At 45.1% G+C, this 16,154-nt stretch overlaps 1 protein-coding gene across 2 annotated transcripts in view; it reads left to right on the top strand.

The window, feature by feature from the left end:
* Positions 1–16,154, top strand: part of ADGRD1 (adhesion G protein-coupled receptor D1) — a 262,582-nt gene that overhangs the window by 25,248 nt on the left and 221,180 nt on the right. For both annotated transcript variants that reach the window (XM_081893300.1, XM_081893301.1), the window contains 6 exons: positions 462–716; positions 3,381–3,445; positions 7,331–7,486; positions 11,217–11,276; positions 13,519–13,636; positions 15,186–15,296. In XM_081893300.1, coding sequence (XP_081749426.1) covers positions 462–716; positions 3,381–3,445; positions 7,331–7,486; positions 11,217–11,276; positions 13,519–13,636; positions 15,186–15,296 — 765 coding nt within the window. The remainder of the gene's footprint in view (positions 1–461; positions 717–3,380; positions 3,446–7,330; positions 7,487–11,216; positions 11,277–13,518; positions 13,637–15,185; positions 15,297–16,154) is intronic.

Raw genomic sequence — 16,154 nt, 5'->3', positions numbered from 1 at the left:
TAGACAAACACGGTGCTATATTGAGAAATGTATTCCCCTCCCCCCATTACATGCATAGCAGTTACAATTTGCAGAAGCCCATCCTCTCCCAACCTACACAATAGCATTATAGAGCTTGAAGATACAGCAGACAGAAACCTAACAATGAGAGGGAATCTATTTGAGTAGAGGGAAATGAATTTGAGTAGTTCCATTCGTGCAGGGTAAGGCTATCAATAGCTACTAGTCATGAGGGCAATCTACTATCCTAAAGACCAGATATCTACATGTCTCAGAATACCAGTCACTGGGGAACAACAGGGGGAGAGGGCTCTTGTCCTCACACCTTGCTTATGGGCTTCCCATAGCCACCATCTGGTTGGGCACTGTGGGAAACAGATTGCTGTAGGGATTTTGGGCTGTTCTTAAATGGGTTTATAGAGTCATGGTGTCTGCACTAGCTTTCTGTGCTTTTCATTCAGGTCCCCAATGGACTCATGTTCTGTTTACCTGGAAATCTGAAGATGGCTTGAAAGTCTACGTCAATGGAACCTTAAATACCACTGATCCAAAGGGGACACCTTTCTACAGCTACGATGACTCTAATTCAAACATGTTGACAGGGTCAGAGGGTGACCAGGCTAAGCGTTACGTCAATGGGGCTTTTGATGAATTTATCATATGGGAAAGAGTGCTCACGGCCAATGAGATTGAGCAGTATTTTACTGCTGCTGTAGGTAAGTGGAAATGGTGGTTTTTTTCCTCCTAGAAAAGATTGCATGCAATCCAGAAGAGATATACCAATGTTCTCTATGATCTTGCAGGGGAAGTCCCTTCCCCATTAACTAGGGCTTTGCAAACTCTAGACAAAGTGAGAATGTTGCATGTTGCAAAATGATAATGAGTGCATGTTGAATGCAAATCAGCCATCCACAGCATGGTAGCCTCCGGAAATTTTGGACTCAAACTCCCACCAGATATCAATCAAACCAACCAGTTCAGCCAGCATGATTGATGGTCAGGGATGATGGAAGTCATAATACAATGATTTCTGGAAGGCACCAAGCTGGGGTGGGCTGCACCAGATCATTTCATTGCTGATAAAGCACCAATGAACCAGCCAGTGGAGGCTGGTTCATTAGAGTGGACAAGGAACTTTCCCATCAACTCAAGTCTCTCAGCTAGCCCACACCTGCCTGTTTGCTTGCTTACAACTGACATACTTATCAACTGTCCTGGAAAAAAAACACGGATCACCCTGTTTCCCTCCCGTGAGTGGACAGTGTCCAAAATGGCTGCCACAATCTCATGCGATTTTGGGCACAGCACCCAAAAACACAGGTTTTGGGGTTCTGTGCCCAGAAAAAACCCTTATTTTGGGGCCACGATCTGGTATGGGGCACTTGACTCACATGGGAGTGCAGACCCAGAAGGTGGTGTTCCAGACCTAGGCTGCTGCATTGTGTTGGAAGGTACGCAACTGGTCCCCAGAGGCGGAACTGCTTGTCAGTTTTCTCCTGCTTAGCTTCAGGATTGCTTGCTTAGAATATAGGAGGGAGGAGGGTGGGGGCAACATTTGGACTCATTGACTTTGCCTGTCATTGGCTCTGGCTCCTCTTGCTGTTTGGGCTTCCTGCATTCCATCCCAGCACCCCAGTGGGCACCAGCTGCCACTGGGTCACGGTATTTATCCATCCAGCCCCATATTGTCTACCCTAACTGGCAGTGTCTCTCCAGTGTCTCAGGAAAGAAGTTCATTCCCATTATCTGACGCAAGCTGCTTTTAAGTGGAGATGCCACCAGGTATTCAACCTGGGACCATCTGCATGCAAAGCATGCACTGTGTTTCTGAGCTATGCCCTCACCCCTTAGGAGATTATGTTTAAAAGTCTGTGCCAAGAAAACACTTCCTAGAACAGTTGGTTTGCCTCCGCAGGTATTTACAGATGACTTTTAATACTAGTCGATTCAACAAACAGAACTGGATTACCTACGTGTATCATTGCTTACACAATTCCCTCAAATACCACTCAATCCTTTTATTATTCCTCCCCCCCCCCGTTTTCTCCTTTCACAATCCCCACTCCTTTGAATTCCACACCCCAGCTTCACCCACTGTTGTACTTTACACAGTGTGTTGTTCAGAAATAAAGAACGTGGGAGGGGGGGGGACCCCAGTGCCTTTTCTTTTTTAAAAATAAGGGAATGCAGAAGAGAATTTGCACCAGTGGAATGGGGGGAGGGGTTGGTGTCAGGAGCTGGAAGTGCTCCCTCCTTAGCCGGGCTTCCTCAAACTCGACCCTCAAGATGTTTTGAGACTATAATTCCCATCATCCCTGACCACTGGTCCTGCTAGCTAGGGATCATGGGAGTTGTAGGCCAAAAACATCTGGAGGGCCGAGGTTGAGGAAGCCTGCTCCTGAGGAACGAAGTGCATTGGTTGTGGAAAGCCAAAATAGGTGAGACACCCCCCCCCAACCACATGATACGTTGTCATGGAAGCTTTTTCTTGCAGTGTCAGGTTGGGGAAGTAGATCGGGACCACACCAGAGGGGCAAATGCCTGAAGACCCCCTCCCCACTTCCCATAGGAAGCTGCCTTAGTCAGACGCATGGTCGACCTCGCTCAACATTGTTTACACTCACTCACAGCTGATCTCCAGGACCTCCAGACAAGGGATATTCTGGAGCTGCCATGGATTGAACCTGCAACCTTCTGCACACAAGCCACATGCCCCAGGGAGACTGGCCTGGTGCTGTTGTTACACACCCTTAGGTGCCAAGCAAAAACATTCCTCTTCTCCCAGGCCTTTGGCTGATTAAACAATTGATGGCCTTTTAATTTTTTTTGGGGGGGTATGGTTTTTGTTTGTTTCCATGGTATATATTTTTGTGTTTCTGAATTGTATACCACCCTCAGCTCCTCAGATGAAGGACACTTGATATATTATCAGAATAATAACTCTGTACTCCATCCACATTTGAATTGGAGACCCCACAACTACCATTAAAGCTTTGAAAGCCATTGTCACAATGGCTCATTGTGTGAAGGATATCTCGTGTAGTTTGTCCCTGATTTACAAAGTGCAGGGTGCAGGGAGCCAGTGTTATGTCTCAGCTAAAAGCGGGACCCCATTTGAAGAACTGAATGCAGAGGGCAGAGGAAGCTCTCTTGCAGATACCTGGGTAGCGAAGAAGCTCTGTTTGCACTGCCCATCTGTTTATTCTGCATGTTAAGGAGGACAGGCAGGCAGCACTTTCAATCTGGGACAGTATTTGCAGGATTGTGTTAGGTTGTTTTGAGTTTTCTCTCCCCCACCCCCCGTCCAATCTTACATCAGGTACTGCAGCGATTTTAAGGCACGGGAGCAATTTATATCTAATATTTTCTTTCGTTTCTAGGTGACCAGTCTTTGTTTTCTTCGGCATCTCCGTGGGGATGGCAGGGAACTGCAACCCTTCCGATGGTAGGCACATTCCTGGATCTCTTTCCTCTGAGCTGCATATAGGAAAAGGGATTGACTGTTAAACCACTCTGGAAACTGTAGCTCTGGGAGGGGGACAGTGGACTCCTGACAACCATTACGAAGCTGCAGCTCCCAGGGTGTTTTTGGGGAAACAGTGGCTGTTCAAAGCGGTATGTATAGTGCAGATCACGGCTGGCTCAAGATATTTTGGCACCTGAGGCAAACCACAAAACGGGGTCCTCCACCCCTGCCAGGAAAGAAGAGCAGCACCCTGCAATTTCCTCCCTAGGTGTGGACACAGACCAGCAGCATCTCCTATTTTTCAAGAGGTTTTTGGGGTGACGGGCGACCTGGCTTGCAAGAAGCGCACTGCACCAGCCTTTTTTAAAACAATGCATTAACACATACATATACATTTACACAATTACATAATATACGTACATAGCACACTACTTTATTTTCATAACATAAAACACACCTACATTACTCTATATAATACCTACCTATACTATACATATCAACACACCTACCCCACACGGACACCCACCAAGTGACTTCCAGCCGTTCTTGTTACGCTACTTTATTTTTCCAACTAGCTTAAACACATTTCATTATTTCTTTAATCTCTTCTTCTATCTTAACTTTACTCTCCTTTCACTCCAATCATTTTCTGGATTCACTCGATATCTGCAGCAGCCTTTTTGGAGGCCTCATCTGCGGCCTCTGTCACTTGTGCCGCCCGAGGCGACAACCTCACCCTGTCTCATGGGTGGGCTGGCCCAGGTGTAGATTAGGCTGAAGATTGCAAAGCGAGAGGAGGCAGACACCCCATTTCCTTTTTTCAGGTCTCTGCCTGTTGGATAGAATAGCTGAATAGGCAGTGACAGCAAGGTAGGAGAAGCAGCAGCAGAGGGACCCCTGCAGGACTATGGACCTCAGCAAATACCCAGCGATGCCAACCCATCATGCTGACCCTGGTTCACATATCATCTATATCTATCATCTATCTATCTATCTATCTATCTATCTATCTATCTCTATCTATCTATCATCTATCTATATCTATCTAATCTATCATCATCTATCTATCTATCTATCTATTAAACATTCAACATTCAACACATATTTACACAGCAATTTACCATGTTACAATTTATGCACGTACACTACACAGAAAAAAGAAAAAACAACAACAATGAAAAATAGAGAAGGAAAAAAAGAAAGAAAAGAAAGAACAAAGATAAGGAAGATAAAATGAACTTCGGATTGTTCTCAAAAAAATGAATCTCATTTGTTTTTCTTTTTATACAGTATCATGTTATTGTACTTTGTTTCCTTAATTTCCTTCAGAGAAAAATTCTTTAGTTTATTGTCTATACATTACAAGAATCATTCAAGGTCTGCCAGGAGATTTTTGCTATCATAGTAGTTTTTCAAATATTCTTTAAATACTATCCATTCTTTATTCACCCTCTGCATTGAGTACCCTCCATCTCTTCCCATCATTCTTGCCATTTGGATGTATTCTGTCATTTTTACCTGCCATTCTGACTTTGTAGGTGTACTTTTACTCTTCCAATTCATTGAGACCAGAATCCTGGCTGCAGATGTTGCGTACATAAAGAGTGGTCTTACTTCTTTCTTGATTTCAGTTGACATTATCTCTAATAAGAAGGCCTCTGGTTCATATTTTTGTTAAGTACATTCCAAAAAAGAGTATTTGCTTCTTTTTTCCACTGCATCTGAGATTGATCTCTGTTCCATGGAGAACTTAGTCCAGCAACATGATATGACACACACACACACACACACACACACACACACACACACACACACATATATGGGAAATAAAATAGTTGGAGGCAAAGTTTTCAGTTTATAACTCCCAGCACAAGTAAGTCTGTTGCTAGAGTGCTTTCCCTTCCATCAGAATTCGGCTTTCACCCCGCAAGTCTCAAAATGAACAAGACGAAAAACTAATGGGATTTTGATGCAGCTGTTATCAAGCATGTTTAGCCTGAATGGGAAGGAAAGCAATTTTCGCTCAGTATATGGGTGAAACGTGTCTGATGTGTGTTTTGTTTTGTTTTCCTTAAAAGCTTTCCCACTTACTGCTTGCTAGTTGTCAGGAATGTTTCACTGCAGTGAGCTGCAATTTAACAGGCTGAAATTCACGGTGAAAGGTTCTTCTCGTTGTGCCGGCATGTGCTCAGACAAAATTCCACCACTGCTCCTCAAAACGTTTTGGAGGGTGTTTCTGTGGTGTGGCATGTAATGGATACTTTTTAGGGGGAAAGCCATGGTAGCTAAACAGGGCCTCCATACCCTGTGGTGGGTCCCAGGGTTAGCCAACTTAACCTGCATGCACTACTCGTGAGTACCTGGAGACATCTGGCTGGTCACTCCTGGAAACTGATTGCTAGGCTGGGTAGACCATCATCCTTGACCATTAAGGCTCTATTCAGTCGCAGTCTTGCAGCATCGTAAAGCAGTCTTGTTGTATACACAGCATACAGGTAGAATTACATTCAGGGGAGAAGCCATCACCTCTTCATACCCCTACCAACTGAAGTCAACCAATCCTCTCTATACTAGTTGGCAATGTATCCATTAGGCAACGTCCCATGTCTCATGATGCTTAGTCATCACATGCTGCTGAGTCAGCATTCCCTATTAGCACAGAGTGTTTAACTCCTTGATACCCACAACACTCCAACAGGCCATGTTGACTAGGCCTGATGGGAGCTGGAGGGCCACACACACAAACCACACATTCTCTATCTTCCTTCTTGGCAAGCAAGGAGAGGAGTAATTTTACCTTTGTACAGTCATACCTCATGTTACGTCCACTTCATGTTACGTTCTTTCAGGATACGTCCCGCAGTGACCTAGAAGTACCAGAAAGGGTTACTTCTGGGTTTTGTCGCTCGCACATGCGCAGACGCGCAAAATGATGCCACGTGCATGCGCAGAAGTGGCGAATCGCAACCCACGCGTGCGCAGATTTGTCGCTGCGGGCTGCACTCTTTTCATGTTGTGAATGGGCCTCCATAACGGATCCCGTCGCAACCAGAGGTACCACTGTATAGTAAACTAGTTTCTGCCCACACCCTTCTCTGTCTTCCATCCAGGCAGGCAAGAATTTCATGGCACATTTCAGTCAGGCCCCAAACACTCAAGGGGGAGTGGCTTGTGGGGATGGGGTGTGGCTTGGGAAGAGTCTCAAGGGCCATATAGAGAGTCTCGGGAGGGCCACACATAGCTCTTGAGACTGAGTCTTCCCAACCCTGTTGTACAGTTGGGTTGTGAAGAGCTCCCACAGTAAAGATTAAGAGCTTCCACAGGATGAGAATGAGAAGAATGGGGAAAGTTTTGGACATTGGGGGCTGGGACAGAGGGAAAAGGTCGTGATGAGGGAAGATCAGGGAGAAAGTTGCAGCAGCAAAATGACCCATGAAAACGTATTTCCATCCTTTTGTGTGTAACTCAGAAGCTTCCTTGAGAGCCCATTCAGGGGCCAAAAAGTGAAATGGAAAGTTTCTGAAATAAAACAAAATACCATATTTTGGTCTATAAGATGCCCCCTATTTTTTGTGGATCAGATTTAAGAAAATGGGGGGAGATGGCCTAGAGTATAAATGCCCCCTAATTTTTGACATTATTTTTTAGGAAAAAAACCTAGTCTTATACATGGAAAAATACAGTATTCTCTAAATTTATCTCTCTAAGATTCCAATGTTAGAGTAGACATCCACCACTTCCAACCATTCTGGGTTGTAGCATTCAGAAGGTCTTATGCTGAACAAAAGCAACCATTCATTTCAGTGACCTAGGGAGATGAGGAGCAGAAAGTTCTAATATATGCTTTTTGTGTCACCCTTTTAGCTGTCCAGAAACGCATACCAGCCCATAATAATTAACCTTACAGAGGAGAGAGGAAACTTTCACCGGCCATATACCATGCTGGACTATTTAGGAAACATTTCCCGTGCCTTACCTGATGAGTCACTTACGGCAAATACGGCCTTCAACCTTACTGAGGTAAACTTTCTTCACTTCTTCAACTTAATGAGGTACTTTACCAATTGACTGAGGTGAATCTCCTTCACCTGTTAGTGAATTTAGTGAAGTAAATTTCTTTCAACTCTCCATCTCTTTATTAAACAAATAAGGACGTTTGTAGAGTTGGCCATAGGGACTGAGGCAGTGCCTGTACACTGAAAACAATGTTGTGGGGTTAAAATGACTAGGTGGCAAGTACCTCAAACTTGTTTGACCAATGTACCCTTTATTTGCAAGTATTTCCCTCTAATATAATTAGTTTGTGCTTCATTTTTACAGATATATGCATTTTTGTGCCCATGGTTTGGGTGGAGAACAAACTTTGGAGAAGAGCACATAACGAGAGCTAAATTTTGTTTAGAAGTAGTTAAAGATAACCACGTTCAGTTTTGCTTATTGGTTTGAGATGTGCGAACCAGGTAGTATCTCGCTAAAAGGCAAACAAAATTGAGTTTCTCTCCCCTGCCCATCTTTACTCACAGGCCATTTAGCACTTCCTACGGCTCAGAGAGAATTTGTGCTGACTTCCCTGGATTTTTCTGCCCCAGACCCATTATGTAGCTGAGCTAAAGGGCTTCTGCGCTCCCTCTTTGCTTTGTGCACCATGGGCAGCAATGCCTGGAGGATTTTGAGCTTGACAGAGTCGAGAAGTTGCTCTCTGCTAACAAAACTCTGGCACTGATTTCAGCAGCGGGCGGATTATTCCCCTTTTAGCGCTGCTGGCTGGAGCTCTGGCTGTGACGGTAATCAGCTGTGATTTTGACAGCGATTGTCCTGCTAAACCCAGGCGTAGCAGAGACACAGATTGTTTGCTCAGACAAAAAGGAAAATAAAATGACTATTAGTCCCCCAATTTCCATTTGAATTTTATTCTCATGTAGCCAGAGTGGATGTAATATTATTCATGTGATTGAGCTTTGAATCCCGAATTGCAGGGGGTTGGACTAGATGACCCTTGGGGTCTTTCTAACCCTAGACTTTTGTGGTTCTGTGTCTTTAGCCACTGTGTGGGATGGGGGAGCCAGATTGTGGCATAGGAGGAGGGGTGCTTTTCTACTTTGATTTATTACTTGCTCAGTTCACAACTTTGATTTGCCATTTGATTGTAAAAAAACTAGACTCTTAAGTGGTTTACAAAACCAAAGAAGATGAAAACATTCATGTTATCAAGAATATCTTACAGGGCCTGTAAGAGAGAACTATTCCACCTGGCTTTCAATTTGAACCTGGCCTGATCTTTTGTTCCCCTTCCTTCCCTCCCCCTCCCCTTTTTGTGAAGATTGCCCGCTCTGGGATCCAAGTCAAGTCAAGTCAAGTTCAAGTACTTTATTACGGTCATAGACCAGCATAAGCAAAACATATACATAAATAGCATAACAGTATGAATCCAGGCGAATAATTATTAAATAAATAGGAGCTAGAACCAAACGTAGATTTAAACATATACATAGAATACTTAATTAAGGATAGATAGTGGGTGAATAAAAATTTATAAGAAAAATTAAAAGATCAGTTAACACAGCTATATGGGGTGGGCTTCAGAAGTGCAGATCTAATAATATGGGCCTTCAGTTTAGGATTGTAGCATAGATCATTCTTCGGCTCTGGGATCCTGCAGCTGGTTCTCCCTTGGTCTCCTCGCTGGCCCAAGTGGGACTAATTTAGCCAGCTAGCCCTGGTGATCATCTAATGTTTATTGGATGGATTTCCCCCCTAAACTGATTTTTGATTTTGATTCTTGATTTTATTGTTATTTACACTTTACACCGTATTTTATGCTGGTTTTTTGTTGTTGTTGTTGTTTAGTCGTTTAGTCGTGTCCGACTCTTCGTGACCCCATGGACCAGAGAACGCCAGGCACCTCTGTCCTCTACTGCCTCCCGCAGTTTGGTCAAACTCATGCTGGTAGCCTCGAAAACACTATCCAACCATCTCGTCCTCTGTCGCCCCCTTCTCCTTGTGCCCTCCATCTTTCCCAACATCAGGGTCTTCTCCAGGGAGTCTTCTCTTCTCATGAGGTGGCCAAAGTACTGGAGCCTCAGCTTCACAATCTGTCCTTCCAGTGAGCACTCAGGGTTGATTTCCTTCAGTATGGAGAGGTTTGATCTTCTTGCAGTCCATGGGACTCTCAAGAGTCTCCTCCAGCACCATAATTCAAAAGCATCAATTCTTCGGCGATCAGCCTTCTTTATGGTCCAGCTCTCACTTCCATACATCACTACTGGGAAAACCATAGCTTTAACTATACGAACCTTTGTTGGCAAGGTGATGTCTCTACTTCTCAAGATGCTGTCTAGGCCTGTCATTGCCCTTCTCCCAAGAAGCAGGCGTCTTTTAATTTCGTGGCTGCTGTCACCATCTGCAGTGATCATTGAGCCCAAGAAAGTAAAATCTCTCACTACCTCCATTTCTTCCCCTTCTATTTGCCAGGAGGTGATGGGACCAGTGGCCATGATCTTCGTTTTTTTGATGTTGAGCTTCAGACCATATTTTGCGCTCTCCTCTTTCACCCTCATTAAAAGGTTCTTTATTTCCTCCTCACTTTCTGCCATCAAGGTTGTGTCATCTGCATATCTGAGGTTGTTGATATTTCTTCCGGCAATCTTAATTCCGGCTAGGGATTCATCCAGCCCCGCCTTTCGCATGATGAATTCTGCATATAAGTTAAATAAGCAGGGAGACAAAATACAGCCTTGTCGTACTCCTTTCCCAATTTTGAACCAATCAGTTGTTCCATATCCAGTTCTAACTGTAGCTTCTTGTCCCACATAGAGATTTCTCAGGAGACAGATGAGGTGATCTGGCACTCCCATTTCTTTAAGAACTTGCCATAGTTTGCCGTGGTCGACACAGTCAAAGGCTTTTGCATAGTCAATGAAGCATCAATTAAATGTTTTAAATTTTTTGTTAGCCACCCTGAACCCAGTTTCCTGAACCGGGAAGGGCAGGGTATAAAAATTATTATTATTATTACTATTATTATTATTATTAAATGTTGAATCTCTGAATTTCCTTGGAGAGATATCAGTGGTGTCCAAAACATGTTGAACCATCACTTTTGTCTGCTACTCTGCTCTCCCCCCCAACTTCTAGTCCAAGACACCTGCTCTACTGCTGAGCTACAGCTAATGAAAACGTGTTCTGCAGTGGAAATGTATAAACCAACTGAATTAATACAGCGTTGAAATGGGAGAAGGAAACTGTGATAAGCTGTTGCAGAGATGGGTCCCTTTCGTCTTCTCTTGAAACAATTTCTGTAGATACCCCCTGTTCTAAAGATTCTGTCTGGCAACTGATGTTCACTCACTCACTCACACATATACACAAACACACAAGAGAATATATATATATTCTACAAGCATTTTCCCTCTCCTACCTTAACCCCTCCAAGGTTTAGTCAGTTTCAAACATTTTGCTTTTGTACATTGGTTTTAATATCTTGAGCAGGGGGATAAATGGATGCTAATGTAATTGGAGTTTTATTGTCCTGTTAGTGTCCATAAATACCCTTCTGCTTTAAAATATTGTTGTACAATATTTAATGGGCACAAGTGGTTCTCTGTGACATGCATGGATTTGTGTCTATTATTTTAGAGTGAATATGCACCTGGGGTGCCCTGACTCAAATGCTATTTCCTGGGGGTTGGAGGAGATGGAGGCAGAGGGTTTTGATATTGTAATGAAATGACCTGGGTTTCTTTGTTTGCAGGTCTTCTTTAAAACTGTGGAAGGTGTGCTTGCGTTTCACGGCTGGAATGAAATGTCACAGGTAATGCCTTGCTACACATGAACTGCAAACCTGCAACCAACTTGCCACTTTTCTTCCCCTAATATATTTTTAATTGTGATGTGGTAAAAGGGAAGGGATGCTTCATTTGCTCACCTGTCTACATATTTCTTCTCCAAACTTCCTCTCCCATTCTGCTTTTTCCTTTGTCCATGGGATTTGGACTACATGCTTAGTGTTGCAGGCAGTGGCGTAGCGTGGGTTGTCAGCACCCGGGGCAAGGCAAGTAATTTGTGCCCCCTAACCCGTGGATTTGCACCCCCTAACCCGTGGATTTGCACTCCCTAACCCTAACCCCCAGATGTTGCGCCCAGTGCGGCCGGCCCCCCCTGCACCCCCCACGCTACGTCACTGGTTGCAGGTGATATGGAACTTTGCTTGCTGGTGTTTGATCTGTGATGACCCATGCACACTAGGGGCAGATAGACTTGTCTATTTCTGATCCAAGGGTGCCAACTTGAATAAAATATTTTTTTGGGGGGGGGGTCTCAGGTAAGCCCTGTTGGCATGCAGAGGGTCGCAGCCACCCTGCTGCGAAGACCCATCAAAGACCCACCGGCCTCTGCTCCGATGTAAATCAGTGACCCAGGCTTCAAAGCCAGGGCACACTATATCAGCCGAGCGAACTGTGCACACAAACTGCGCATGCAGAATAGGCGTGAGGCTTGTGGAAGCATACTACAACTACGGATTTATTAATCATAAATCAGGACAAAGAAACATGTCGTCTCTCTCTTTGTCTTCTCAGAGAGACAGAGAGAAGCAAAAGCTATACACACAACAGAAGTTCCCAGCAAGCTGTGCTGGTATGTAAACAGACATGTGACATGTAACAATCCTATGTCTGCTCCTTAAGGTGGAATGGAAATTCTCAACAAGCCCCACCCCACATAACCGATTACATGATGTAACACACACACACACACAATTTGAATGGCAATTCCCATCATTGGGGGCTCAAATATTGGGGGCGGGTGAAGGGTGTCAGTTCAGAAAGTATCAATCTAATGTGTGGAGATCTTTTCTATTCTGATTAATACAAGAGGATTCTAGAAGCTACTAGAAGCTTCTCTGTGTGAGAGAAGCAGGCAGAAGCTTCATGATTGTTTGGGTTATACCTTCTGGGAAGCTGGTTTGAACTAGTTCTCTTATCTCTTTCAATTAAGGTCATGCTGGCTATAAATATAGGTCAGTGGGAGCCTGGATTTTACTTTCTTTCTTTCAATCTCTCTTCCTTTTGGTGTGCTGTTCTGTACATAGTATGCTTAGTGTTTAGTCTTGTTATACGTTTATAAGTTTTTCAAGTGTTGCAACTAGATTTTTTATGGACTGTACCAATCCTGAATGTATTGGATTTGTCACCATTAAGCTACATTTGCCTTCAGCACAAGTAAAGCTCTGCTGGATGAAATATGGCCTCTGGTCTATTTTTGGAAACCCTGCTGCATGTCTAAGTTTTTCCTCCACACGTATGACCTCGGCCCCTAGACGCTGATTCCTATGTTCTGATCTGTATCGTTTTTTAATTAGTTATTTCACAAATTAGACTTAAATCATCATCATTAAACATCATTCCAAACCCTGAATTGAATTGGGGGGGATCCAGGGTGGGTGGTCCCTAGGTGGTCCTGGATTAGATTGGCCCAATCAGGTGCCAGAGTCCTAGCGCGGGAGTGCTAGAGGGGTTGTGACCCCAGTCATGGGTTTTTGAGGGGGCACAAAGTGTGCGCCCCCATGCCGGTGCCCCTAGCCCGGCCTGGGCCAGTACTCCTCCCCTGGCACCAGAGGAGCCATCACTTGGAGGAGCACCTGGATGGGCCATGCTGGTTTGCCCCTGCCAAGTGCCGCATCAATTGGCCTGGCTGCCACCTGTGTGGGTGGGCAGGTAGCACAGTGCAGCCCTGCTTGGCTCTGATGCAGTGCGGGGTCACTCTGGCAGTGTTGGCGGTGAGCACTGGGATGCTACTGTAGGCTCCTTCACCCTCCGTGCCCCAATTCCCCAGTACACACACCCCTCCGTTGCGGGCATGCCAACACTGGGCACTGTGAGCTCATGCAACGCTGCTGCCAGGGGCACCAGATCAGCACCCCAGATTATGGTAGGCTATGCGCAGCCCTATCTTCAGCAAGGAGTTCTTGCTCTCTCAGTCCCACATTTGACATAAGGTTCCCTTTGCTCCTCCACACAATCGTAATCGTGGCTCTTTTTTGGCTTGCTTCTCAGACTGTACCCATTGCTCAAGACTTAGTTGACACAATTGACAGTGTGATGCTTCATGTGGGCCGCAATCTTGGAGGAAGCCCATCAGCCATAACAGTCGAAGGCACATCATCCGTGGCAGGTGAGGCTTATCTGGCACACGTACAGACACCTGTTCTGAAACCAGAATCTGGATAATTGCAATATGACATGTCTGCATCTGCAGCTTTTCACTTGGTGACAAGGAACAGGAAGACTTCCTCCCCTCTTTCAATCAGGGCTGGGGGGAGACTGCATCCATCACAAAAGAGTTTATACAGTGGATTGGAGGGAAGGAAGAATATTAACCAAAGCTTTTTGATTCAGCTGCAGGTCTCCAAAAGTGGCTTTCTAATGATTCTATGTTTCACTATGTTTCATATTGCAGCGATTAGTCGGTGGCCTACATGCATTGGTCCACACTATTTTAGACCCATGCTTAAAAACATCCTATGCTAAGGTAGCTCCAATTCTGCCACCATGAAAAAACTAGTTTCTAGCACACACATCTTTCTTGGATGGGGTAGCTGTGTGGGAACTGATGTTATATTATTGCCTCCGGGAAGGGCTGGTGCACAGACCTCTGGTATTACATGAGACAATACTAGAACTCAGGGGATATGTAATGAAATTATGTGCTGGAGGATTCAGGAAGGACAAAAGAAGCTACAGTGGTACCTCGGGTTAAGAACTTAATTCATTCAGGTTCTTAACCTGAAACTGTTCTTAACCTGAGGTACTACTTTAGCTAATGGGGCCTCCTGCCACTACCGCATGATTTCTGTTGTGTATCAAGACCCCGAAGCCACCCCCTTGTTGAGAAATAACACACACAAGGACACGGATATTAGGTTAATGTTATTGGGCAAATTTTGGCCACAACCTTATTGATTACAGAATGTTAGCGCTATTGGCTTAGGCATTGAATGGACTCCTGCCTGATGCGCAGGAAGTCTGGTAAGGGTAAACTACCGGAAGGGAGAGCCCTGTCAATGCATACCAACTCGAGCTCCTCCGCTGTTCCTGTCGGGGTTGTGTCATGGCCCTAGCGCCCGACCTGGGCTTTGGACAAGATCAACACCCCCGGATTCCTTTAACGGAATACCCTTAAGCTTGGAGGGACAGGTGATGGCCACACCTCCCCTCCCCCATCACAAGGTCAAACAATGCCTAACCGCAACCCTAACAAAGTTGTGATGATTGCTACAAGGTAGGCGAAAACCAAGTGGCCAGTGCCAATTTGCCAAGTGGAAAAATTCCTACCAGGTCCCTCAACGGCGACCAACCGAGGTCCATAGCAAGGCCAGTGCCTAAAACCTGCAAAATAGGGAGGGAGGGTGGGTGATTGAGGAAGTGAGCCAAAGAGGAAGCCCTCCAGCTCGCGCCTCTGCTTAAATGGTCCCGGCCACACACACCCGGCCAGCAGATTGGCTGTCTGGTCACTGACGTGGCCGGGATCCCCCAGGCAACAGGGGACTAAGTCCCCCACCCTCGGAGGAGAGTGGGTGGCCACACGGTCCACCGCAACGCCTCCCCACGGGGAAGTGGAGCAGATTTCACACCCTGAAGCAAAGTTCTTAACCTGAGGTACTGTTTGTGTCGCCCCCCTCCCCCTTATCATTGTTTTTGCATGTGCTTGTATTATTACACAGATTACTCTTTGGTCAAGATGCCTCCCCTACACCTGAGCGTGCCCCACTACCGTTTCCCATTGGAAGGGCAGAGTTATATTTCTATCCCTGGAGAAGCATTTCAGAACAAAGGTAAGATCTATGCTTTATGAAGGTTTTATGACGGGGAAGGCTTATCATTCTCCGTTAATTGAATGTGCAAACTGCCTACTGCAGTGATGAGTTCTGCAATCTTCTAACACAGAGAAGCCAATGTTTCCCTCCAGGTGTTGTTGGAACACAGCTCTCATTGCCCCTGACCGGTAGCCATGCTAGCTGGGGGAGACGGGAGGCACAATAGACAACTGCACAGTTTCTATCTGTAGAAATGGACAAAAGAAGAAGATGGTTAAGAGAGAATGCTGTGCTTTGTCAGGGAGATGCAGAGTTTTAAGCTTACTCTGGTTTTACATGCTATTATTGAGGTTCAGCTGGCACCAGAATCAACGGAAAATAGACCCATCAGTTACCCATCCCTGTCTTACGAAGCGTGTTTGCGATTGTAGGCTTACAGTGCAATCCTACCCATGCATTTTTACTTGGAATAAAACCCCCTCTGTGTTCTCTTCGGCTGACTCCTAGGCAGGTGTGTGTCAGGGATTCCTGCTCCCCCAGCCTGCCTTGTCTGCACTGCAAGTGCCCATGCCGGCATTTCTTTAAACATTTTGTTGCCATCCATTCCCTCGGAATGCTTTAAAACTTCGTAGTAATTTTATTTATCTGTTTATTGGAGTATTTGTGCCCCGCTTTTCAACCCCAAAGGCTCTCTGAGCAGCTTACATACAGAGACAGTCCCTGCCTACAGGCGTACAATCTTAGAAGAACACGATACAAAAGGGTCAAAGCACAGGAAGGGAAGAGGAAATAAAAATGAAGAGATTGTGTGAAGGAACTTAGTGCTTAGTTTATATTTTTAGTTGCTATTTTGATAATGTTTTTAATATTGTTTTA

Source organism: Podarcis melisellensis (assembly GCF_964234715.1).
Source record: "Podarcis melisellensis genome assembly, chromosome: 16".
Lineage (NCBI taxonomy): Eukaryota > Metazoa > Chordata > Lepidosauria > Squamata > Lacertidae > Podarcis > Podarcis melisellensis.
The sequence above is the reverse complement of the archived record's forward strand: the minus strand, read 5'-3'. Positions and strand labels throughout refer to the sequence as shown.